This window comes from Euleptes europaea, chromosome 17 (genome assembly GCF_029931775.1).
Source record: "Euleptes europaea isolate rEulEur1 chromosome 17, rEulEur1.hap1, whole genome shotgun sequence".
Lineage (NCBI taxonomy): Eukaryota > Metazoa > Chordata > Lepidosauria > Squamata > Sphaerodactylidae > Euleptes > Euleptes europaea.
The window spans coordinates 1,170,965-1,198,332 of NC_079328.1; the positions used below are offsets into that span (position 1 = coordinate 1,170,965).

The window sequence follows — 27,368 nt, forward strand, 5'->3', positions numbered from 1 at the left end:
CGAAGGCAAAGCTGCTAATGGCGGCTAAGACTACAAAACATAACTTTAAGCATCACACCATCCCAGGTGCAGAGCTGAGCGGGTTGGGAACCAAGAGATAACAACCCCTGGTACAAAGTAAGGGAGTGAACCAGCCATAACATCGAGAGGCCAGCTAGGGGCCCAAGGTCGGAGTAGGGAGGAGGGATGTGGGAGAGTGGGCTGAGTGAACAGTACTAAGAAGCGAAACTAAAACAGCAATGGGCCTAACTCATGTCAAGAGCCTGTCAGACTGCTTGACAATGCACAGAGAACAAACCCGCCTGACCTGTTGCTTGACAGAACCAGGCACCGACCGTCAGAATCCTGATACAGCGGTCAGGATCCTGATACCTACTAGCGATTCCTGAAAAATCATTTGGTGATCTGGCCGGGGAAAGAATTGTGCCTGCACAGGGTAGTGGCGAGTGTGTCGGACTAGGGTCTGGGTGACCTGGGTTCAAATCCGTGGTCCTCCGTGGAAGTTCACTGGGTGGACTTGGGCCGGCCACATCCTGTTAGTCTGACCTCCCTCACAGGGTGGTTGTGACGGTGGAGTGGAGAAGGGGGGAATGTTGTCAGCTACTTCAGCTGCCCTTTGGGGCGAAAAGTAGGGTATAAATGTTGTCCGTGCCACCTTTTCCCCAGGAGGCAGCCTTTAGTATTTAAAAGGGGGCTTTGGAGAGCATCACACACATCTGCATATAAAGTCTACTTTGGTTGGTAGTTTTTTTGTCCAAGGGCAATTTAGAAAGAAAAGCGGCCGGATGCCAGAGTAATTTCTGGTTCATTCTAATTCAGGTTCAGGTTATCACCCACATAGCCCTTCATAGCTCCAGACTCACAAATCAACTGTGCTCCCTTCCCATAAAGAGGGTAAGATTGTAGCATAATGGGACATGGAAAGGGGACTTTTATAAAGGGAACAGGATTGTAGTCTGTCACACACTTGGTTTTATTTGCATTTAGCCATAGGCCATTACAAACTTGTCAAGGATACCACAGATACATAGTAAAGGAAAAATTATTTGTATATATTTTATATATTATTTTGCTCTTAATGCATCTTTTTCTTTGTTTCTTTCTTTTTTTAATCCTTGTTCGATTGCTTGGTTTGATGTCTCATTCTATTTGAATGCATTTTCTTACTCTGTGTAATCAGCCTTGAGTCTGAGCAAGAAAAGCAAGCCTATAAATAAATAACTAAAATGTATCCCTAAATAACTAAAATGTATTCAGAACAGAACAAATCTGGTTGTATTGTAGGGCTTGGATATAGAGCAACTGGTATTTAGTTTAAGCAGAGATTCTGTTGACTAGACACTTAAATGTCTGGCTTGCTATTTGAAATTATTTTTAATGATGTGTCTTCACATCTGTCTAACTTACAGGTTGTTCTTTAAATAGAACACTGAACTTCAAAGAGGATATCAGACAAAATTTCAAAAGCACTTCTAGTCAGAGAAAAGAAAAATACCAATCTCATCACTGGTTTCTGTCCTGGAGAACTTGTGTGTCTGTTGTGAAGCATGGGTCCTGATGAGCTAAGCTATTTTTAATATATAGTATTCACTTAGTCCCTGTATATTCCAATGTACATGATTGGAGCATTCTTCCAAAATCTCCCCCAGTTTAGTATCTTGTGCACTGTTGATCATATTATCTCATGTTAACAAGTATTTTACAATATCTTGCTTAGTTTTTCACATTTCCTTTTTAAAAATGTCTTACAGCTCCATTCCATTCCATTCCATAAACCTTTAATGGCATAGACATTATGACAAATATCACAAACAGAAAACATACATCTTAAAATCGGTATGATAAGATCAAAACTGAAACCATAAGTGTCAGGATCCTGACTGTCTCATCTGGGTCCTGACTGTCTCATGCCAGGTTCTGTTGAGTAACAGGTCATGTGGGTTCGTCTAACAGTCAATCAGGCTCTTGACATGAGTCAGGCCCATTGCTGGTCTCACATCTCATTTAGGTTTCGTTTCTTTGAACTGTTCAAGCAGCCCACTCTCCCATCCTCCCTCCCTGCTCCGACCTTGAGCCCCTAGCAGGCCACTCAGTATTGTGGCTGGCTCACTCCCCTGCATTCTATCAGGCGCTGTTATCTTATGGTTCCCAAGCCGCTTAGCCTTGCACCTGGGATGGTGTCATGCTTAAAGTTATGCTTTGTAGTTTCGGCTGCCATTAGCAGCTTTGACTCCGTGGATTGCTTATGCTGTATACCTTCAAGCTCCTCAATAAAGATTTACCTGCTTCAACTCTACCTGTTCGAGCAAGTGACTTTTCGGGATTGCTGAGGGCAGCTCAAGAACTTCACATTAAGCTGCTAATCCTTCTACTCCAGTCTTCGCTCCCATCCCAACGTGAGGATGGCTATGGCGGGGAATGGGGACGGCAAGAGTAAGGAGGACAAGACGGTGCTGGGCGGGCCTGATCCTGACTCCAAGATGGAAAAGCCGGTGGGGGAGAAGCCAAGTGGCTCTGGCGTGGGCTCGGGCTTGGGCGCGCAACCCAAGACCACCCACATCAGCACCTGGCTGGAATCTCCCCGGCCCTGGCTGTCGGGGACGGACAGTCGGCTGCGGAGGCAAGTGATTTTGGGCATGAGGTTTGAGGAGGACCCGGCCCGAAGGGAGGCGGTGTGGCGGCATGAGTTGGAAGAAGAACGCCATCAACTTCGCTTTGAGAAGGAAGAGATGGCAGAAAGAATGGATGCCATGCAAACTTTGATGCAAGAGATGTGGCGCAAATTAGGTGATCTACGGTGGCAGCAGCCTCAGCAGCCTCCGGCGGTTCCGGGAGGCCAGCCGGTTCAACCACTGCTGCCGCCTCCACCGCCGCCGCTGGGGGCGCCGGGTCCAGCACCCCCACCTCGGCGTGAGTTAAAGGTGATGTTTGATGGGTTGAGCGACCTTTTGTCTTATTTTCTGATCCAAGTGGATGTGTTCATGCGTGAACAAGGGGCGACTTGCCCCTCATATGAGAGCCGGGTTCAATACGTTGCTTCGCTGCTTCAGGGGGAAGCGGCAGCGTGGATGGTGCAACAGTATGAACTACACTCTCGAGTTTTGAGAAGCCTGGATGACTTTATGGTGGCCCTCCGTAACCGGTTCGAAGACCCGCATCGGGGGAACGGGCCAAGACGGCTCTTTTGCAACTGTGCCAAGGGACTAAGTCGGTGGTGCAGTATGCCAGCGAGTTTCAGTTGCTCTCAAGTAAGATCCTGGATTGGAGTGAAGCTACCTGAGCGCAGTATTTTCAGGAAGGGCTCAATCCCGCGTTGCAACACTGGGTGTTTATGCAAGGGAATCTGCCGGACGTGGAGGGATGGGTACGGCATGCAGCCGACATCGAAAATCATAGGCAGCTGTTGCAGCTCTCAAAGCAGCGCACAGCACGGGACACCAAGCCCCGTGGAGACAGGCCAGGCACCCCAAAAGATTTTCTCTCCGGGTTTGGAGGGAGTCCGTCAGTGGCCAAACGGAATAAACAATTCCAGAGTGGTGCCTGTCTCGTTTGCGGAGGCTTGGGACATTTTGCCGCTCGTTGCCCATCCCGGGTCGAGAAGCCAACCCCAGCCCAGCCAGCAGCTGTGGAAGCAGAGAGGGCGTGTGCTGAGTGACAGGCCCACCATAGAAGCGCCCCACCGGGATGACGGGGGACACCCACCGCTCTACAGCTTCAACCATGACAAGACTTGTCAAAAGCTCCCGGCTCATCGGAGCCGTGGATTACAAACCAAGCTCATCGGAGCCGCGGATTACAAATCATGCTTCCTCCTCCAGTGAGGAGGACAAGTGGAGCCTGCCGGCAAAAAATGCTGTCGGTCTGCTGTAAAGGGGGCTCCACAGCAGACCACTCCGAACGTTGAGCAGGGAGCTCCTGTGATGGTAAGCGATCATGAGGACAATGTGTATATTGAGGTGGCCATCGCGTTACCTAGGGGGGGACCCGTCCTCCGAGTACCGGCCCTAATTGATTCCGGCTGTGCTCGGACCTTAATGAATGAAGAGACTGCCCATAAGTTACGGGTGAAGAAGGTGGAATTACCTGAGCCCATTCAGTTTGCCCAGATGGACGGTAGTGACTTTAAGGGGGGACTGGTCACTCATAGAACCGCCCGAGTTGCCTTGGGAGTTGGGGAGCATTGGGAACAGCTCCATTTCACTATAGCCCCCTCTGTCAAATATCCTATTGTATTGGGAATGAACTGGTTACATGGACATAGTCCTTCCATAGACTGGAATGCCCAGACTATCACTTTTGCGCAAGCCCAATGTGAGCGACACAGGAGGGAGGTGGCGTTCAAGGAGCAAGCGGCCGCGTTTCAAGAGCAGCCGCCTACAGAGGCTCCACCGCCTCAGCTCCCCAAGGAATATGCACAGTTTGCTGATGTGTTTGATGTGGGTGAGTGTGATGAATTGCCCCCCCCCCCATCGAGCCACTGACTGTGCCATTGAAGTAGTGGGGGAAGGCAAACTCACCAAAGGGAAGATTTACCCTATGAGCCCTAAAGAAAAGGCAGTGTTAAGAGACTATTTAGACACCAACTTGGCAAGGGGATTTATCCGTCCGTCCTCTGCGCTTCACTCGGCACCCACTTTTTTTGTTAAGAAAAAGACTGGGGATTTGCAACTCTGCATAGATTTTCGCAGACTCAATGCGGTCACCCAGACTAATGCCTACGCCCTTCCAGATCTGCTCGCTCAGCTGAAGGAAGGCTGCATTTTTACTAAACTTGATTTAGTGGAAGCGTACCATCGTATTAGAATCAGAGAAGGTGATGAACCCAAAACAGCCTTCTCAAGTTGTTTTGGAGCGTTTTAATATTTGGTCATGCCGTTCGGCTTGACGGGGGCTCCGAGTGTCTTCATGCAAATGATTAATGAAGTGTTACATGACTTATTGTTCCAAGGAGTGATTGTTTATTTAGACGATATTTTAATATACACCAAGACCATGGAAGAACATGTGGCCTTGGTTAAAGAGGTGTTAAGTCGATTGTGCGCTCACAGATTGTACGCCAAGGTTTCCAAATGTGACTTTCATCAATCTTCCATTACGTTCCTGGGATATATAGTGTCACATCAGGTACTTGCCATGGACCCTGAGAAGGTTCGGGCGGTAGTGGAGTGGGAAGCCCCCACTACCCGCAAACAACTACAACAGTTTCTCAGTTTCGCCAATTTCTACCACAATTTTATTCATAACTTTGCGCAAACAGCCTTGCCTCTGACTACGTTGTTGCGGACGAAAGGCAAGGGACCTGCAGCTACACTGCCATCAGCCAGGTTACAATGGGGTCCAGATTGTCAACAAGCGTTTGACACATTAAAACAATTATTCACTTCTGAGCCAGTGTTGAAACACCTCAACTGTTAAAAACCTTTTGTTGTACAGGTGGATGCTTCAGACGTAGCTATGGGGGCACTTTTACAAAGGGACGAGGGTGGTCAGTTGCAGCCGTGTGCATATTTTTCTAAGACGTTTTCTCAAGCAGAACTCAACTGGGCTATTTGGGAAAAAGAGGCTGCAGCAGTAAAACATGCCCTCTCGGTTTGGAGACATTTTCTGGAAGGGGTGGACATTCCTTTTGAGGTCTGGACCGATCACAAAAATCTGGAGGCACTAAAAGGGTCTAGGAAGCTGTCTGCCAAACAGGTTCGTTGGGCGCAATTCTTTGCCAAGTTCCGATTTGTGTTGAAACATGTCCCAGGGAAAGAAAATTGTTTGGCTGAAGCATTGGCCCGACTCCCCCAATACCGTGGTCAAATAGACCGACCGCTGGATTCGTTATTCACCCCGGAGCAATGGGGGGGGGTACCGAATTGGCTGTGCTTACTCGTGCACAGAGCTGAGCAGGGAATTCAGACTCGGCAACCGGACTCCCGGAAGCTTTCCGCGCGAGGGTGGCCGAAGCCGTGTGCCAGGAGGAACAGGACCAAAAGCTTCCTCAAACCATTACTCGTCTACCGGGTATAGTCCATTCCATGTGGTATACGGCAAGGACTTTGGACCCTTTGGAAACGTGGATGTACTCCAGGAAGAGGGGGTCAAGAGAGAAATGGGTGATTGGGTACAGGTTGTTCAAAACACATGACCATGGCTTCAGAAAAATCTAGAGCGAGCAAAACGCAAATACAAAGAACAAGCAGATAAACACCGTTCACAGGGAGGGGATTTCAAGGTGGGGGACCAGGTCTATTTGTCCACTAAACATTTGCGGTCCCTGAGACCATGTAAGAAATTGAGTGACAAATACGTGGGTCCATATACCATCACCAGGGTGATCAATGAAGTGGCTGTGGAGCTGGCGCTGCCCAAAGCTCTCAGAGGTGTACACCCTGTGTTTCACATAAGTCTTCTCAAACCGTATATTACAGCTCCCCATTTCCACCCAGAACCTAAGCCCGAGGTGCCAACTGTGGTGGGAGGTGAGGTACATCTCGAAGTGTCAAAAATTTTGGATTCCAAACTGATGAAGTTTGGATTCCTAACTCAGATGGCTTTCGGATCGCTGGGCCAGTCAGCCCCTCCCACTCGCAGCCGCCCTCCCGGTCCAGGATGGCCAGGGGGGACCCTGCAGGCCTCCAACCCGTTGGCGAGGTCACTCTCCGGGCTACCCTATCTGGAGGGGGCTAGCGCCTCCATACCACCTGGCTGTGGCAGCTTCCTCATCCCCACCACTGCTCAGCTGAGGGCATTGCAAGGCTGTGGGAATACTCATCAGATCAGCGGGCATCTGCCCCTGGCAAGGGCTCATGGGGCCCAGGTTGCTAATTTCCAAGTGCAGGTGTTGAGCCAAATGTGCAGCCATTATATGGAGCACGCCCCACATACGGGACAATAGAAGCTGAATACCTGCTGTCGACTGGTGTGACCTGGCCAAACTCTTTTCTCCTAACAAAACTCTCCCCCTATTCTTGGGGGGGGGACCTCTCTTGTACCAAAAATATATAATCACCTGGCGGGGTTGGAGGTGGGGGTGCGTCCTGACGTGGGATATGGCCCCCCCAGGTGCCAGCCCTGGATGGGGTCACCACTCCCCCTCCATCCTTCAAACAACATTCACACCTGTGCATGGGTGGCCCGCACCTGCTGCCTCTGGTGCCCCACTGTGTTGGCAAGCACAGAATGCTCGGCACGCTGCCTAGGCAGGGTAGGATGACATCACCTGGCAGCAGACGTGGCAGAGCCGGCAGAAGGGCAGCAGATGGCAACAGCTGCCCCTCCGGCCTGGTGGACCCAAACTCTGGACCGCCAGTCACTCACCTCTCTGGGCCCCCAGCTCCCCTCCTCACTCTCCACCCCCATTCCTCTCCACCCCATAAAGTGTTCCTTGCCACTGTTGCCATCTCCGCTTCCTTCCTTGTGGGTCATGGGGGCAAGGGGAGGCCACTCCTGGGCCGGGCAACACCTGGCTTATAAAGAAGCACTGGAGGGTGTCATGGTGAGGGACCCAGGACCGAGGTGTTGGACAGCAGCCCGGGCCACCTTCTGGCACAGGAAGGCCATCTGAGGGAACAGCTGCTGGACAGCTCCATGGCAGGCACTGGGCGGGGAGCAGAGGCCCTGAGGGCAGTCCTCTTTGGCATGGCACTGTCTTTTCCCGGCCCTCTATGCGTGCATTTGCATGTTGACAGAGGCAGCTCAAATGGGGCTCCCACAGGCCCCAGAGCCCCCTGCCTACCCTTCCCCCAGTCCTGCAATCATCTTCCGGCCCCTCCATACTGGGGGGGGGCTTTCCCCTCGCCCCAACCCCGTTTACCATCACCTGCCAGCCATGGCTGTCAGGGCAGGTGGAGCCATCGCCGCTCTCCCATCCCTCATGGGGTCTGGCTGCCATCCGAGCTTGGACATCCTACGCTGTCGATGCAAGGAACCTCAAGGCCTGCACAGACACAGGAACAGCCATCTGATCAGATGAGTTGTTCCCATGTCCCGACGTTGTGGCGGGATGCTTTTAACCGTCTCCCTGTCATTTTGGTGCCAATGGCGCCTGCCGTTGGCCCCTACCCAATCCAGACTGGCTGCACTCTCCACAACGTGGCACCTTCAAGCTCAGAGGCCAACCGACCCCGGCCCCCTCTTCAGGGGGATCTTTCTGTTGTTTGTCAAAGGATGGAGGCCTAACCTCATGGGGATCTTGCATCGGCCCCTGCAAGGACACAGCTGCCTCACTCTGACCCTGGCTGGCAGTGGGAGTGGCCAGCCAAGCAGGAGGACTGTGCCTATGGCCCCGGATGGACCGGGAGACACCAGATGCCTTGAACAGCCCCTCCATCCATCTGTGTGTAAGGCTCAGCATGATGCTTAGCATTAGCCATTCTATTCCTGGTGACACAAGATTCCCAGCCAGCCGCCATGCCTTGCCTCATCCTGTGGCAGGAGGGATCTGACCAGCCTTCACCTGGCTGACAGGCAGCTGGTTGGATGGGGTGTACAGCAGAGGCAGCTGGCAGACTGTGGAAGGGAGAAAACCACCACACCTGGGACCACATTCCACCTTTTCCGGCTTCCGCGGCAGCAAGGGCACACCCAGTACACGGCCAGGACTCACCCAATCATGGAAGCGTCTGAACCCCGTTGAGAGACCACAAGTTTGGAGGGGGGGAGTGGGACCAGGGGAGGCATCAGGGCAGCCACGAGTGGCGGGGGTCTGCCAATTGAATGACAGGTGGAAGGAGACTGTGGCTGCCACAGTGACCACCACCAGGGTCAACGCTGATCTGCGTGACCACAGCCGTTGCATAGGGACAGCCGCTGCAACGGCAGGTCACCCCTCACCATGTCGCTCATGGACAGTGGAGTGGGTGGGCTGAGAGGTATGGAGGGACAGATCAACTGCCTTGACATGTCGGGCCCACCTGGGTGGGGAACACCACCACAGTGCCCCCCACCCCTCTCCCCACAGACACTCCCTACTGTAGCCAGGAGTTTTCCCATGTGGCCCACTGTGGCCCAGTTCCGCCCCTCCCCCCCAGTCCGCCCCCTCCCTTCCCAGGGCGTTTCCACTGTGGGGGTGGGGACTGCTGTCATGCGGCCATGCTCACCTCCACCCATCCCCATTCCAGTCTCCTCCCCACCGGGAGAAGGCCCCTCCCCCGGATGCTCGTCTCGATGATCTCCTGCTCCGCCAAGCCTGCACCGCTGTGGTGCCACACAGCCCTCGAGCGGCACTCTTTATTTTTCACATTTCACACTATTTTCCTTGCCATCCCATCCCATCCCAAACTCCTTAGGAGCCCACCCACCTGCACCATTGCTGCGCCTCTCCCCACCCCGGCGCAGCTCCCTGACCCTCAGAAATGGGCTGTTTTGCTTCTGTCGGAGTAAGTTTGCATGTAAGTTTTATGGCAGTATTTTTGTCCTGCAATATTTCTTAGCACATACAGTTCATCTGGGGTTCTCTTGGTCTCTGGTTGTCTGTACCATCCTGCTGAATTGGTGGAAAGTGCTGTCAAATCATAGCAAATTTATGGTGACCCCTGGTAGAGTTTTCAAGGCAACAGATGAACAACGATGGTTTGCTGTTTCCGGTCTCTGCATTGTGACCCTGGACTCCCTTGGTGGTCTCCCATCCAAGTACTAACCAGGACCAACGCTGCTTATCTTCCAAGATCTGACGAGATTGGACTAGCCTGGGCCATCCAGATCAGGGCAATCTTTCCTTGGAAGTATAAAAATGAACATTTGGTCCCTGCCTTCCATTTTTATTTGATAACTTGCTCCACCCAAGGAAGCAACCAGTATTGGGGTACTAGGCCTTTGTCATGAACTGTAATGATAAAAGTTTCTTTAATGAAAAGATAAATTATTGTGTGTATTTGCTATAATTTTACATTGAAAACATCCTTTATTAATCCTGGAAAATATAATCCCTTCCCCTTACATAAATGACTTTTTAATATGTTTTTGTTGATGCTTTTCTTGGTATACTGAACTGATTAGTCTGGATGAGCGCTTTTTTCTTAGCTCCCCTTCCTCCCAAAAAAGAACCCCAAATTAATTTAACATAGAAATTATTAATGGAGGAAAACTCAGCAAAATTCTTGTGGTATGAACCATCTGTTCTGTCCAGTTCTCATTCATTGTTACTCTCTGATGATCAACATCTGGTGGGATTATCCTTTCCCTCCCACCCTCCCCTTCTCTACACACACACACACACACACACACACACACACACAGAGAGAGAGAGAGAGAGAGAGAGAGAGAGAGAGAGAGAGAGAGAGAGAGAGAGAGAGAGAGAGAGAGAGAGAGAGAGAGAGAGAGAGAGAGAGAGAGTAATAACAAAGGATTTATCCAGCAATACCCACATTCAGCTTTAGTTCCATGCGGGTGAGACTTATTGGTAGTATATGATGAAAGCAGCAATTGTTATTGTAACGGTGGCTTTTGGTGTAGGACGTACAAAACAAGCTTTAGTTATTACAGAACTGGTTTAGCTTCCAAGCTGAGTTATGGTTGGTACTGATACAGATTAATTAGTTGCAAATTATAAAAAATGATTTATTATATTACCAGTCAGGATAATATATATAATATTTTTACCTTACACCCAGGTAGCATGGCTTAAATAATGCACATGGCTTAAACAATTAGGATTTTCAAGGAAAGGTGCTGTCATCATTGGTGTCACTATTGGTAGCGTCAGAGCACCCCACTTATTTTTTTAAAGGGCCCTAAAATATTGTTATAATGCTGTAGTGTTGTAACGATAGTTTAAATTTTAAACAGTAAGTCTCTAGCTCTTTCTCTTATGGAGAGAGAGAGCTTTTCCTTTATATCTCTGCGAGGGAAGGAGATGGAGACTTACTTTTTAAAAAAATGAAAGCTGGGAATTCAGAGAACCTGGTTAAATGTTCATTACAACACTACAGTGTTCTATCAATATTTTAGGGATTTTAAAAATGAAATCACTCAGGATTGGTTTAACAATCATGACAGTTCAGTCATTGAAAAGTGGGCTGGAGGGGAGTGGGGCAAACAAAACCAATAGAAACATTACGCACTACAAAAAAGGCAACTCAAAATCTGCTTCCAGAAAAACATGAGGATAAAAGTGGTCTTCAAAGAGCTGGAAGAAACCAAGGGAAAAACAAACAACAACAACAAACCAAAGTGAAAACTCAAGGCAGAAAAATGCATGCAGAAATCAAGGGATAAACCGAAGCAGCATGGGACCAGAAATAATGGGGGGAAACTAGCTGTATTGTTTTATAATTCTATGCTGTCCATTGGCTGTAACAACAATAAACAAACAATGGGGGGAAACCCATGTGGAAAAGCCCAATGTTTCTAGAATAAACAGCTACAACAAACTAGGACAAATGGATTTATGGCTGCTGATTTTCTGTCCTGTTTCCTTGCTTCAAAATATGATCTCCACACAGATTGTCAAAACTATCATTACTTCTTTGTTTTGCTCTTTACACTCGCCAGTTTTTATGCCCTTGCTTTCAAATCTCGCAACCTCGTTACTGTTTTCAGACGGTTGACTTGTTTATCCTTTGATGCTAAAGCCGAGTGTTTGATTCTATGCTGTGGGGAGGGAGGAATGGTGAAATTACTGCAATCCCATCAGTGTTGGTACACTTTAAATAAAGATCACCTCTCTTGAATTGAAAGAATTGGCAGACTACACTGGTAGTCCCCCTCACCCCTTATACACTTATATCTTTCAAATACAAGACCTTTTACATTTACTGAGGTTCATCCTGCACCCTATACCCACAATTCTCTATGTAGTCAGCCAATTTATGGCCTTAGGTTCTTAGAGAAGCCATACATTGCTGAGACAGGACAAAGTATTTCATTTTAAAAACAGACTCCTCCTGTTTCCTGGACAAATGGGCAGACATGTGCTGCTCCTCTCCCCTTTCTATCAGTGGGAGGACATGGATAAGTTTGTATCTCTTAGGGGTGTGGTGTACGCTGTATGCCACTCTGAACTCCTTGGAGGAAGGGTTACTGTAAAAGTAACACAAAATGTGGCTGTGCATGCAGGAGGAAGAGAACATTAAGGGATAATTAAAGGGCAGGAGAGAACATCTACTCACTGTCTGTGTATAAGTGGAAAGCACGTGAGGAAGGCAAAATCTCCCTTCTTGGGAGGTCTTTTGTTGACCCTGGAAGTAGACTTATGTGCCTCTGGGTACAATTATAGTGTTTGCACATGGTGGTTCAATATACCTATATTTACAGTCGTTATGGAGAATTGTAATAAGAGTCAGTATCAGTAGAACTTCATGCCTCGTTTAAAAATGTATATATTACAGTGAATAACAATAATGAGGCAAATGTCAGTATTGATAAATGAATGGAAACAACCCAGAGGAATTTTATAAATATCCCTAAAGAGGTCTATGCTTCTCTACTTTTCAGACATACAGAATGAATTCTGACAGACACATCATTATTATTAAGTGATATATATCTGAGTTTTTGGACATTCCACAATATATAAATAAAAAGTCACCGATATGTAAACAATGCAGTTATGAACATGCAGATTTTATTTGTGCTTTTGGATGTGTCCAAAGACTTCTCAGTTTGGGGGCTTGGTTTTAAGCAACACTGAAGCAATAATTGGGTATTCAGTAGTATTCTGTTATCCTTTTGTCCAAAATAGTACAAAACAAAACAAAACCAAAGACTGGGGAATTATATTACTGGTTTAGTAATTGCTGCTGGAATGGTGGCTGCCTGCCTTTGGAAGGCAAACAATCCTCCTTTGATAATGGAATGATTCCATATAATCTGAGATGTTGCCCTTGGCTGTGATCCAAAGAGCTACTGTAGGTCCACCCAAGGGATTGGGCATGCCCAGTGACTTTTTTGGCTCTATGACAGACAAAGTTCACACTTTTTTGGGGAAGTCCCATCAATTTTTCAAAACAGATTTACAGAGTAGTGATTGATGGCAACTGTTCTTTGAATACGCAGCCCCCAAAGAACCCTTGGACATATGAGACTAGTTGAGTTGTTTTTCTTGTATAACAGCTAATATGTTTAATTTAAACTTTATGCAATTATGGAAGGGGCATCAAATTGATTGATGGAAAGTTGCTACTTGGTTATAGATTTCTGGATTATTGTAAGCTCTTGACCCAAAGAACCAGAAATCACCACAGAGACATTTAGAATCCAAGCAGATGGCTTTTACTGGTCAAATAGGCAATACAGTGCATTGAGAATAAGATGACAGCTATGAGTGTCTTGCTAGCTAGTTGGCAATATAAGGCTTGAAAACGGCGGGAGATTACAAAGCATAAACAAGGCATAAACAGAGCACACTTTCCCAGGAGTAGCGTTCCCAGGCTTTGGTATGTGGAGCCGTCCTTGAAGTCTGGACGGTTCAGCAAAGGAACAGAGGCAACATTGAAACTGAGATAACAGCCTGACATCCTGCTCCCCTTAAGGCCCCCTCCCATTCTGCAAGGGGGCTGGTCTGTCTGGGTAGGCAATGTGAAAGGCGTTGACGAGTTTGGGGGCGGAGACATCTCGTGCGCGAACCCATTCGTCATAGGCAGGGGGGAAGTGTTTCCAGCAGACCAAATATTGTAAGACCCCATGGTGAATGCGGGAGTCTAGGATTTTGGAGACCTCGAAATGTTCTCCCCCCCCCACCATTAGGGGCTGTTCGGGAGGCGGTTCTGGATGCCATTGCGGAGATGCAATATGGGGTTTCAGGAGGCTGATGTGGAAAACGGGATGCACGCCTTAAGGTTTTGGGGAGAGATAGTTCCACTGTGACAGGATTTATGATGCGAATGATGGGGAATGGGCCAATGTATTTAGCGTTGAGCTTATGGCACGGACGGGTGGAACGCAGATTCTTGGTGGAAAGGTATACCAGGTTACCCACTTGCAGGTCTCCCCCGGGGGAACGATGCTTGTCGGCCTGCGCCTTGTATTTGCGTTTGGCCCGGTCAAGATTGCTAATCAGCCAGGGCCATGTGGTACGGAGGGTGTGTGCCCAAGAGGCAATGTCAGCATCCCCCTCCCCCTCCAAACCGTCTATTGAGGTGATAGGACCGAAGTCCTGTCCATACACCGCATAAAATGGGCTGAAACCTGTGGATTGATGTACAGCATTATTGTAGGCATATTCTGCAAAAGGCAACAGTTCTACCCAGTCATCCTGGTGGTAGTTGACATAACAGCGCAAATAACATTCAAGTACAGCATTGACACGTTCAGTTTGACCATCTGTTTGGGGATGGTATGCACTAGACGACCCCTGCTCCACCCCCACTAATTTGAGAAAAGCTTTCCAAAACTTAGCAACGAAACTACTTCCGCGGTCGCAGATTATTTTGCGCGGAAACGAATGTAGTCTAAAGACATGTGACACGAAGAGGCAGGCCAACTTCTGAGCAGAGGGGATCCCTGCACATGGAACCAAATGTATTTGCTTAGAAAATAAGTCAGTGATAACCCATAAAACAGTTTTTCCCCCGCTGAGAGGGAGATCTGTCATAAAATCCATAGCAATCACTTCCCAGGGTCTGCTGGGTATTTCAATTGGTTGCAGTAGTCCTGGGGGCTTGCCTTGAGATCGTTTCACTGTGGCGCAAACAGGACAGCTGCGAATAAAAGAGTCAATGTCAGAACGCATTCCCCCCCACCAAAATTGTCTGCGCAACAGGTGAAGGGTCTTCAGGAACCCAAAGTGTCCAGCTGTTTTTACTCCATGAGCCAAGTGTAAAACGTCTTTTCGGAGCGCTTTGGGCACATACAATTTCGAGTCTTTGTACCAAGAGCCTCCTTGTTCGATTACACCAGGAGGCAGGGTTTGACCTGAGCGTTCCATAAGGCATTGTTCCCGAAGGGAATTTAAGAAAGATTCGGAGATGGGGACCCCCCCCCCCTTGGTCATAGTGGCATTAGGAGCAGTTATGGGGGTTGACGAGGGGGAAGCGCTTACGTGCGGTGATGTGCAGACTGCAGGTGGCAGGGTGGCCGGTGGAGCTGGAGGAGCGGGAGCGTCGGCCATCGTGAGTTTCCGTTGCGGGGGCGGCTGGGCAGTCGGTAGGGCTGGAGGAGCTTGCGCGCCGGTTATTGTGTGCTTTCGCTGGGGCAGCGTCTGGGATCGAGTTTGTACAGCTAGTACAGGCAGGGCTTCTCTTTGTGCGGGTGTAAATAAAGAGTTTGTTGGCCGATCGAGTTTCGCCGGGTATTGAGGTAACCGGGAGAGAGCATCTGCGAGAACGTTTTGTTTCCCAGGGACATGCTTCAGGACGAAACGAAACTGAGCAAAGAATTCTGTCCAACGCTGCTGTTTTGCGGACAATTTATGGGACCCCGTGAGGGCAGCTAGATTTTTGTGATCGGTCCAAACTTCAAAGGGGACTTTAGACCCCTCCAGGAATTGTCGCCATAGAGTAAGTGCATGGTGAACGGCCGATGCCTCTTTCTCCCAAATGGGCCAGTTCAATTGGGAGTGCGCAAACTTCTTCGAGAAGTAAGCGCAAGGGTGAAGGAGACCATCCGGTCCTCTTTGGAGAAGAGCCCCTCCCATAGCCACGTCGGAGGCATCGACTTGCACAATGAACATTTGATTCGGGTCTCGGTGCCGTAGCACAGGTTCCGAAGTGAAGAGACGTTTGAGGGCTACAAAAGCGGCTTGGCATTGATCAGTCCACAGTATCTTAGCGGAGGGTAAAGTAGCCGAGCTTTCTTTACCCTTGGTTTTCAGCAGGTCGGTAATGGGTAGCGCCACTTGGGCGAAGTTAGGGATGAACCCACGATAGAAATTAGAAAACCTAGAAACTGTTGCACTTGTTTGCGGTTGGTGGGAGGAGTCCAATCGAGAACGGATTGGACCTTGGTAGGGTCCATGCTAAGGCCATGGTGGGAGATTATGTATCCTAAGAACGTTATTCTGCTCTGATGAAATTCGCATTTAGCCAACTTTGCAAAGAGTTGGTGATTGCGCAGGCGCTGCAGAACTTCTTGGACCAGAGCTACATGCTCATCCATGGTTTTCGAATAAATAAGAATGTCATCCAAATAAACCACCACCCCGCGATACAGCAAATCGTGGAGGATTTCGTTGATGAGTTGCATGAAGATCCCCGGGGCCCCTTTTAACCCGAAAGGCATCACGAGGAATTCAAACATTCCAAAACAGCTAGAGAAGGCAGTGAGGGGCTCGTCTCCCTCGCGGATGCAGACCCGGTAGTAGGCTTCTACTAAGTCCAACTTGAATATACGACCCTCCTGCAACTGCCCCAAAATATCTGATATTAGTGGTATAGGATAGGCGTTGGCTTGAGTAACTGCATTGAGTTTTCTGAAGTCAATGCATAGGCGAAGGTCGCCCTCCTTTTTTCGGACGAAAAATGCGGAGGCTGAGTTTGGGCCATCGATGGGCGAATGAACCCTCTGGCAAGGTTTTTGTCCAAAAAGTCCCGTAGTACAGTGCGCTCGGAAGCGCTCATAGGGTAAATCTTACTCTTGGTTAGTGTGCAGTCCTTTACCACTTCAATTGCACAGTCAGTGGCCCGGTGGGGGGGTAAGGCATCACATTCTTTAATATTGAAGACATCAGCAAAGTCCTGGTATACATCAGGTAGGATCGGCGGTGCTGGGACATCGGAGGTTAATGCTGGAACGGGTGGATATAGCAGCGCAACTCGCTGCCGATGCTGGTCGCATTTGGGGTTGGCAAAGGAGATAGTGTTCGTCTCCCAGTCTATGTCCCAGTCTATGGGACTATGTCCATTAATCCAGTTAATTCCCAAGACCACTTCAAATCGGATAGGGGCTATGGTGAAGTCTATTTGCTCCCAGTGGGAGCCAATTCCCATTGCCACCCCTATGGTGCGATGATCAACTGGGCCCCCCTGGAAATGGCTCCCGTCCATTTGGGCAAATTGGACGGGGGCTGGTAAAGCTTCGGACTCGACTTTGAGTGCTGCAAAAGTGGCTTCGTTTATGAGAGTGCGACTGCAACCGGAGTCAATGAGTGCCTTAACGGGTAGTTGGGGACCACCTTCATGGTGTTGTAAAACTGCGTCCACATAAACGGTGGTTTCTACTTCCTTTATTTTAGTGGGAGCATTCGGTTCAGCAGGAGAATCTGCAGAGGTCTGTGGAGACGCTCCACTCACCACAGACCGGAGCCGTTTTTTGACAAATCAAGGGGGGATTCCAGGTTTAAAGCCGGAGAATTCCATGGGTTCTCTTCATCAGAAGAGGGAAAGTTGTCCCCCAATGGGGCACTTGTAATCCGAGACCCGGCAGGGTCATTCGTAGTAGGCAGGATGGCTGAGTCTCCAGCGTGAAGTGCAGAGGGTGTGGGTCTTCCCGGTGCTGCGCTGCGGGTGGCCGCGGTGCCTCTGCGTTGTGGTCGTCCTCTGGCTCGGGTTGTCGTGCTGGGACGAAAGGATTCAGGGTGGTATGGGCAGACTGCTGCAAAGTGGCCCATTTCCCCACAAGTGAGGCAGGCACCTCTTTGAAATCGGGTTTCGCAATCCTGGGGTGGACATGTAGGTTTCCGTGGATTGGGAGGTGGTGCCTTGGGCTGGGGCTTTTGGACGCTTTTCTCCTTGTGCTTTTGGCGGACAAGGGAAATAAAGCATCAGTGGCTTTCCACTTCTTCGGCTAATAGAATCCAATCCTCAAGAGTTTCGGGATCACCCCGCATGTACGACCAGTTCAGAACGTCAGGGTGTAAGGCTTCCCTGAAATGGTGAATTAGGGTGGCTTCGGGCCAGCCCACAATTTTACTTGCCAGTCTTTGAAATTCATCGGCAAATTCTCGAACTGGAGTAGAGCCTTGTCTTAGTTGTAACAGTTCCGCTTTGGCTCGTTCCCCCAGAAAGGGGTCCTCAAACCTCCTACGTAAAGCAGTCATGAAATTGTTGAGGGAACGGATAGAGCGGGATCGGGTGTCGAATTGGAGGACCATCCAGTCGGCTGCTTTACCTGTCAAAAGGGAAGCCACATAGCGCACCCGGCTGTCCTCTGTAGGGAAAAACTGTCCTTGTTCTCGCATATAGCTGTCCACTTGATGCAAGAAACAGGGTAGGATTTCGAGAGATCCATCGTACGTAGTTTTCAATTTGAGTTGTTTCCAAGGACCGGGCATAGGCTGCACGGGTGTGGTAACATGCGGTAAAAGTTCCGTTTCCAGGAGTGTGAGTATGGGGTCGGGTTCCCCGCCCAGCAATGGTTGTATTCGAACTGCAATCGCGGGTGCATCGGCCCCAAACGTCGAGGCCAAACGTTGGGCCAAGGTGTACAATCCGCAAAGATGAGAGCCGTGTGGACAGCGACCCGCTTGGCTTCAGCTTGACAGCTGGCTGCATCGGGTATCGGAAAAACCTTCCGGCGCGGCTCCTGCCATGGCACCTTTTTCCAGGGCAACAGGATGCGTTAGAGCCGTGGATGGGAGAGTCTCCCGGGCAATAAGTTTGTCCAATAATCCGGTTAGTACTTGTAAGTCCTCAGTTGCCAGCCGGGCATCATCCAGTAACTGATCAAAATCTTGGCGGTCTAAATGAGTATTAGTATCCTCCGACGTTAACATCCAGAGAACTCTCCCTAGAGATTGCCACTGTGTCTGTACCAGTCCCCTCAAGCGGCAAACCTCTAGGTTAGTCCTAATGAGTTCAGCGACTATGTCCTGTAACAGGGTAGGATCCACAAATGAGGACTCCAGAGTTCCAAGAGGTAGCAGTCACGGTTCACTCGGAGAGCGACCTCCTAGCTCCCATCCGAGTGGCAGGCGAACCCTCCAGGGCTCCAACCTGGCTAGGGGAACGTTGAAGAAGGGTTGTAAAGACTGATAGCTGTCATAATGTAAGCTCTTGACCCAAAGAACCAGAAATCACCACAGAGACATTTAGAATCCAAGCAGATGGCTTTTACTGGTCAAATAGGCAATACAGTGCATTGAGAATAAGATGACAGCTATGAGTGTCTTGCTAGCTAGTTGGCAATATAAGGCTTGAAAACGGCGGGAGATTACAAAGCATAAACAAGGCATAAACAGAGCACACTTTCCCAGGAGTAGCGTTCCCAGGCTTTGGTATGTGGAGCCGTCCTTGAAGTCTGGACGGTTCAGCAAAGGAACAGAGGCAACATTGAAACTGAGATAACAGCCTGACATCTATACAATTCCATGTTTGGTGTTACAGGTCTATACTTTATAACAGAAATGGATAATGAATCCAAAATAAGCCTTGTGTAGTTACAAGGTAGAATACATTATAATTTGGATTATTTCTGTAGCTTCTTGTGTAGTATGTAAGTGGTTCATGTTAATGTACTTGTGTTTGATAGAAAGGGAAGTAATGTTATAAGTTCTGATGAGAGTGTTAAAAAAGTGAAATCAGTGGAATGAAGATACAATGGATCTGTGGAAAGAATGTTCACAGGATAAGACCCAGGCTGTTACCGGGTATTCCCAGCGATGTATCAAGAGTTTGGAAATGTTATAAAAAACATCGCTTTAAAAGGGTTTTTGGATGCCATGGCTAAAAAATGGTTGGAAGACGTCTTCACAGCTAAAGGGGCCAAACAAAGTGCGAACAGTATTTTTTATAACAGTTTCAAACTCTTAATACATCAGTGGGAATACATAGAAAGTGCGAACAGTATTTTTTATAACATTTTCAAACTCTTAATACATCACTGGGAATACCTAGTGTGGTAACAGCCCCAGTTTTCCTGTGATGCTTGATGGATTGAGGATTTGAGATTTAGGGTTAATAGGATTTAGGAGCAAGCTTTGCAGATGGATGAGGACCAGTCTGCTTGTTTGGACTGCAGCAGCAGGACCCCTTACTTGCAGCAGAGCAGCTACATTACAATCTTGTTTTTTGGAATACTTGTTGGGAAATCCCCACTCCCACTCTTAATAGTACTTACTATAACTCTTTTGCTGCTTGGTTACATCATCGTAACAAAATGCAAAAGGTGCAGAGTAAGAGTGCAAGCCTACACATTTTTTCCTTTCATTCTGCAACAGGTACGGAATGATCTGACCGGTGTCCTGTATGGTGAAGATATCGAAATCTCAGACACAGAGAGTTTTTCTAACGACCCTTGCACAAGTGTCAAAAAGCTCAAGGTGAGTGTTCATGAAATTCAAGGAGCAAATTGGACAAGAGATCTTAAAGAAAGAATTGAATGAAAATAGCATATTTGACAAGTCTCCTTTTTACAGTTTCCTTTGAGGCGGTTTTTTGTTTTGCTGTTATATTAGTCATGTAATACTGTCTGTAAAAAGTAAATGCAGCTATGACATATGACTATTACCTTTTGTAATGATGCGAAATAAAGTGAACAGTTCAACAGATTATGCTATCCGCTAAAGCAGTGGCTTTCACAATGACTTGCCTGCAAAGGAACCACTGGATGCTTGGCAAAGAATCACTTGGCATTGCAGAGGATTCTGGGTAGTATTCTAGGGTGCGCACTCGCTTCATGTGTCTGGTGTATGCATGTGGGAAGAACGCCTGGACATCACCTTTCAGGGTTATGGCCACACATATGGCAATGTGATCCCCATTTGGCTACAGTCCCAACTTTGCTAATTTGTTTATTTGTATCCTGCTTTTCTTCACAATAGGGACCCAAAGTGGCCTACAACCCAAAAATAAAATATAAACAAATGGGGGGGGGGGAGAAGCTTCTGAATCCAGAGCAGGTTTTCCTCATTCTCTCTGGGGTATTCTTCACGGAGATTTGCTGCTGTTTCAATGCTGATTTGGGTCGGAGGCAAATTTTGGTTATTCACTCCAGATCCGTGTTTTCCCCCACTGAGCAAAATAAGCCGGGTTAAAAGAGAGGCAATCCAAACCACTTCTGAGCCGTACTTTCCAGTAGAAGAGCGTTTTGTTGCTCGGATGCCCATGAAAAAATGTTTGCTTCGCTCCCTGGGACGTCTCCTTTCTCCTCCCCCAAGAACGGTGATTGGCTGGGGGAGTTGCCACTCTAACAGCATCGCACCGGCAGGAGGGAGACCCAAAGCAGACTGGCTGCCCCTCTTCAGAAGGGTGATGGGGGTTTTGGCTTGGATTTGCCCTCTCAGGATGCCCCCCCCAACACACACACACATAGGATCGCACCGACTGGAGGGAGACCCAGAGCAGACTGGCTGCCTCTCTTCAGAAGGGTGATGGGGGTTTTGGCTTGGATTTGCCCTCTCAGGATGCCCCCCCCAACACACACACACATAGGATCGCACCGACTGGAGGGAGACCCAGAGCAGACTGGCTGCCTCTCTTCAGAAGGGTGATGGGGGTTTTGGCTTGGATTTGCCGCTCTCAGGATGCCCCCCCCCAAAAAAAAACACACACAGGATCATAGGAAGAGTGGGCGGGATTAGGCGGATTTGGAGCGGTGAGTCATGAGCGGCAGCAGACGTAAGCAGCGCAGAGAAGTGCGCTGTTTCTCCCATGAAAAATTGAAAATGCCTTGGGATGGGGGGAGAATCTGCGCTGCCATGAAAAAGCTATTTAAATCGGTTTATTGTTTGTCCGATTCGAAACCGAAGCAAAATCCACCGTGAAAAATACCCCCCCCTCTCTCTCTCTCTCTCTCTCTCTCTCAGTCTCTCTGCTTGCAGAGCTTCCTTCAAGCACTAGAATCATAGAAGCATAGAGTTGGAAGGGACCACCAGGGTCATCTAGTCCAACCCCCTACACAATGCAGGAAATTAACAACTACCTCCCCCCACATCCCCAGTGACCCCAACCCTCCCCCCGCCATGCAGGATCCCACAATCAAAGCACTCCTGACAGATGGCCATCCATCCTCTGCTTAAAGACCCCCAAAGACGGGGACTCCACCACCCTCCGAGGCAGCACATTCCACCGTCGAACAGCCCTCACCGTCAGAAAGTTCTTCCTAATGTCCAGGTGGAATCGCTTTTCTATTAGTTTAAATCCATTACTCCGTGTCCTAGTCTCTGGAGCAACAGAGAACAAGCTAGTTCCCTCATCAACATGACATCCCTTCAAATATTTAAACTAGGCTACAGCCCTTAGGCAAATACTTGCACCTCTTTGCATGGCATGCTCAGAGCTTAAGTACCTGTAAGAACATTAGAAAGGAAGAAGAAGGAGAGAAGGAGTTGGGTTTTGTACCCCACTTACTCAACTACCGCTGCTAGCCAGCTGGCAGGGTCCCCTCCCCAGTTCCTCCCTGGCAGAAGTACTTCTGGGCATGCTGAGGCCTTCAGTACCCAACCTGAGCAGAGCAGAAACACAGTTCAGCTGCTTCTAGCCAGTTTCCCCACCCTCTGCCCTGCCCGTTGTAATGCACAATTCGTCACATTGCAGAATGTGCAAAGGGAGCAACAGAGTGGTATAGTAATTAGCGTGTTGGATTAGAATCTGGGAGAACCAGGTTCAAATCCCCACGCTGCCATGGAAGCTCACAGGGTTATTTTGAGGATAAAAGGGAGAAGGGGAGAATGTTGTTACCCACAGGAAAGAAAAGTGAGATATAAGTGAAGTAAATAGATCCTTCTGTTTTCTTAGTGGGCAACAGGGAAATCCCACTTTGGATAACAAATTCACAGACTTGTTACATGTGCATGAGAATGTTTTATTTTTATTTAAGCGTCTTTCCTCTTTGAGAATTCTGGCTTCTTAATTTGTTGTCTGCCTTACCTACATCTCCAGCATTATATCAGATTGTGACATCAGAGGCCTAATTGTCTTGCTACGGATTATAGTTATGTTTATTACATTAGCCCTTAAGGACTGACCAAAAGAATCGAGAAGTTAAAGTTCCCCACTAGGATGTGGGAGCTGCCATGGCAAATTCTTGTATAATAAAACTAGGACCCGTGAATCTTAACGCTACCTGACTATCTTCTTATTTTCTGGGCTCCTCAGCAAAAATAGACATTGGCTCACTTGACTCCATTCATTCTTTGGATAAATCTGAAGAAATGCATAGTGCATGTAGAGTTAATGTTTAAGGTAATCTACTGCAGTGTTCGGTTTCTGGTATCTTGTTTGTTTCCAGTTGTGGTAAATTATCCTGGTCCCTTAATTTGGCAAGATAAATATTACTGGAGTGGAATCCAGCCTGATCCTTTGCACCACCCTTACTGCACTGTATAGAACTGGAGGAAACAGCTGGAATCAGGAATGAAAATAATAGACTGAACAAGATCATCCCACCGCAGCAAGGGCCTTTCTCTCTCTCTCCCCCCGCCCCCCGTATTCCATTTGTACAGTTGTTAAGCTATATTAAGTCTGTACAGAGCGTGATTTGTTTTTGAAAGGAGGGAGTACTCCCATTTTTATTATTTTTAAATTTTATTTCATTTATAGCCCACCTTTTATCCCAATGGGGACCCAAAGCAGCTTATATTATTCTCCTCTCCTCCATTTTTATTGTCACAGCAGTGCTGTGGGGTGGGTGATGCGGAGTGTGTGTGTGTGTGTGACGGTCGCATGGCCACCCAGCAAACTTTCATGGCAAGTGGAGATCTGAACCCAAATCTCCCTAATCGTAGTCTGATGCTGTAACTACCATACTGTGCCGGGTCTCGTGAATAAAGCTATGGTTCTCAAACTGTTTTGTCAGGTTTGAGGATTGTAGCCCTGCTTCCTGATCCCAGATAAATTACATAGAAGTAAAAGCTCCAGTGGTTTTGATGGAATCTGCTTCAAAACAACATAGAAAAAACTGGTGTGTTAGGCATAATATGAATTATTGGGAGGGTCCAGTTTCCTTTTAAAGATGATGATAATGTTGGTATGAAAGAGTTTAATCATTTTATCTATATGTTACTGTAACATATATACTTAATGAAAACGAATCAAAGTCTGATTTAGTTCCTACCTTTGGCAGCTACTCTTAGAAGTTCCAAAGTAGCTCGGACTGACTAGGGCATCTGATTTTTTACACCCCCTGCAAAGGATTGGGTCCTTTCTGACTTCTGCATCCCTCCTTGGAGGATAGAGAACGGCTGCTGCCTCAGCCTAGAGCATGGAGGCCCAGGTCAGACTCCTCCCACTTTTCCAACCATCCTCAGGCAAGAAGAAGAAGAAGAAGAGTTGGCTTTTATATGCCAACTTTCTCTGCCACTTAAGGAAGACTCAAGCCAGCTTACAATCACCTTCCCCTCCCCTCCCCACAACAGACACCCTGTGAGGTAGGTGGGGCTGAGACAGCTCTTAATAGAACTGTGACTAGCCCAAGGTCACCCAGCTGGCTTCATGTGTAGGAATGGGGAAACCAACCTGGTTCACCAGATTAGCCTCTGCCACTCATGTGGAGGAGTGGGGAATCAAACCCAGTTCTCCAGATCAGAGTCCACCACTCCAAACCACTGCTCTTAAGCACTACACCACACTGGCAAGCGAAAAACAATCTGCAGCGCTTAGTTGTGAGACCCCTCGAGCCAGCGTGGTGTAGTGGTTAAGAGCAGTGGTTTGGAGCGGTGGAGTCTGACCTGGAGAACCAGGTTTGATTCCCCACTCCTCCACATGAGCAGCGGAGGCTAATCTGGTGAACGGGATTTGTTTCTCCACTCCTACACACATTGAAGAAAGCTGATAGGAAGAAAGTAGACTCCTTTGAAATGTGGTGTTGGAGGAGAGAGTTACGTATACCATGGACTGCCAAAAAAACCAAATCAGTGGGTTATAGATCAAATCAAGCCTGAACTGGCCCTAGAAGCTAAAATGACTAAACTGAGGCTATCGTATTTTGGTCATATTATGAGAAGGCAAGAGTCACTAGAAAAGACAGTCATGCTAGGAAAAGTTGAGGGCAGCAGGAAAAGAGGAAGACCCAACAAGAGATGGATTGACTCAATCAAGGAAGCCACAGCCCTCAATTTGCAAGATCTGAGCAAGGCTGTCAAAGATAGGACATTTTGGATGACATTGATTCATAGGGTCGCCATGAGTCAGAAGCGACTTGACGGCACTTAACACACATTTATTTGCATTATAGTTTCACACACAAATAGAAAGGCTTTTGTCAAAAAAGTGCTGGAAATGAAATGAAATGTCCTCCCTTGGGGATGCTCTTTAATGCATCGTTTAATGGTGCGTAAATCATGGGAGGGAATGTGGTGTGGTATAGGCCGATCTCATTAGATCTCAGAAGCTCAGCAGGATCTGTACTTGGAAAGGGAACCAACAAGGAAGACTACAGAGGAAGGTGATGGTAAACCACCTCTGCTTACTCATTTGCCTTGAAAGCCCCTGGCTGGGGTTGCTGTAAGTCAGTTGTGACTTGACAGTCCTGGTGATACCCCCCCCCCACAAACATACACACACATACACTCTTTCTAGGAAAAACACCAAAGGAGTATTTTCCTCCGCAGGGCGGGTGTGCATATGGGCTGTTGTACTGTAAACAATGCTTTCAGTGTCTCTGCTAATTCACAAAGGGAAAGACAAAATGTTAAAATTAGTTCATGAGCATTTGTTATTTATTACAAATTGTGTGTAAATAAATAAGTTTATTATTGTGTGTGTGTTACCTTCTCTGCTCTGCTCATTGACCTCAACTGCCTAAACTGGGGCCTGTCAGTGGATAGAGGGACAGATGAGCATGTTTCATTACCACAGCAATTTGCTGGTGTTAAGTTGTTCTGGTGCTTCTGGGCCATCCTGGTGCAGCTGATAAAGGCTCCCTTTGAGTGGCTTCCTTGGAATGCTATCATTAAATATTACTTTTCTCTTTTAAAACATGTCACAACTTGATGCTTTTCTGTATAACATGAGTCACTTATGTGTAGTTTAAACTGGTTCATAGAGCTACAGTGCTAAACATCCAGGTAGAGGAGGATGTCACTAATATAATGCATTAAAAGAAACTTGAAATGTGGAGGCATGTCTAATTTGCATGTGAGCAGTATGTGGGGTGGGGGGGCGGATTTTGAAGGTGGGTCATTCCAGCATTGTGATTCCATTAATGCATCATTTTTCATGTCTGCAGGGGAATGATGTTCGAATTATCCTTGGCCAGTTTAATGAGGAAATGGCAGCAAAAGTATTCTGCTGTGTAAGTAAAGAAAAAATAGTAGTGTTATTTGATCAACGTACTTCCCCAAGCAGTGAGATGTCCAAGCTGGAGAACTGCTGGGTTTCGTTTCCTTTGAATGAGAGTGCGCAGGAGGCTTGTGAGGCCTTTGTACTGTTTGCTTTTTTGTTTTTTTTACAAGCAGAGCCTAGTGGAAACAAAAAGGCACTCCCAGAGTAGGCAGCAAATTCAGTAATTTCAGTACCAGTTCCCCAGAAACCACCAATTGCAGCCAGTACCAGAGATTACCCCTAGTCAAACTGTCTTCTTCCCACACATGTACACACCATGAAAGTATTGCTGTAGTACCCCATCCCTGCGAGAGAATTCAGAAAATCACCCACTGACATTAAGAATCATTAACATTCTTTCATGTGTCCCGGACCACTTACAAGAACCATGCACGGTGATCAAGCTGGCTGAACGCAGAGTAGCATTTTGAACATATATTCAGATGACTCAATATATTGTAAATCTGTCTGAAAACTGAAATTTGTCCAGTCTGCACTGACAATTCCTTGATATAAGAGAAGAAGAAGAATAGTTGGTTTTTATATTCTCTACCACTTAAGGGAGACTCAAACTGGCTTACAATCACCTTCCCTTCCCCTCCCCACAACAGATACCCTGTGAGGTAGGTGGGGCAGAGAGAGCTCTAACCGAGCTGTAACTTGCCCAAGGTCACCCAGCTGGCTTCATGTGTAGGAGTGGGGAAACCAATCCAGTTCACCAGATGAGCCTCTGCTGCTCATGTGGAGGAGCAGGGAATCAAACCTGGTTCTCCAGATCAGACTCCACTGCTCCAAACCACCGCTCTTAACGACTACACCACGCTGGCTCTTCAGCATCATTTAAAGCATGGAATTAAAATGTAGTGCATGATTAAGAGCAGTGTTGTAGTCCAGAGCTAGATGCTTTATAGACAAGGCTGTGAGCACTTGTTCCTGAATGAAAACATCAAACATTTGTACCAAGTTCATCAAAATTCTACAACAGCAGGAAAAATGGAACCCTGAGATATACTCACCTCCAGGGTGACTGTTATGATCAAGGTTGGGATCCATATGGTCCCCTCGGATCTGATTAAGCAGAAGCAGGCTGCTATCTTCTACATGTCTCAGACCCTCCATCAAATGCACACAAAGAAGCACAATCCCTAGGTGAGCTGGCTTTTGACTATGATCAACCTGCTTACGAGGACAGAGAACCAGACTACACTTCTCACATGCTGGGCAAAAACATCCACATAGCCACAGACAATACCATGGCCATGTTCTACATAAACAAACAAGATGACACCTCTTCACTCACACTGTTCC

The 27,368-nt window shown here is 47.8% G+C and overlaps 1 protein-coding gene across 1 annotated transcript in view; it reads left to right on the forward strand.

Annotated features, from left to right (window-relative positions):
• Window positions 1-27,368, forward strand: part of GABBR2 (gamma-aminobutyric acid type B receptor subunit 2) — a 725,909-nt gene that overhangs the window by 260,423 nt on the left and 438,118 nt on the right. Inside the window, exons 4-5 of the mRNA XM_056862472.1 lie at window positions 20,018-20,119; window positions 25,966-26,031. Of these exons, the coding sequence (XP_056718450.1) occupies window positions 20,018-20,119; window positions 25,966-26,031 (168 nt within the window). The remainder of the gene's footprint in view (window positions 1-20,017; window positions 20,120-25,965; window positions 26,032-27,368) is intronic.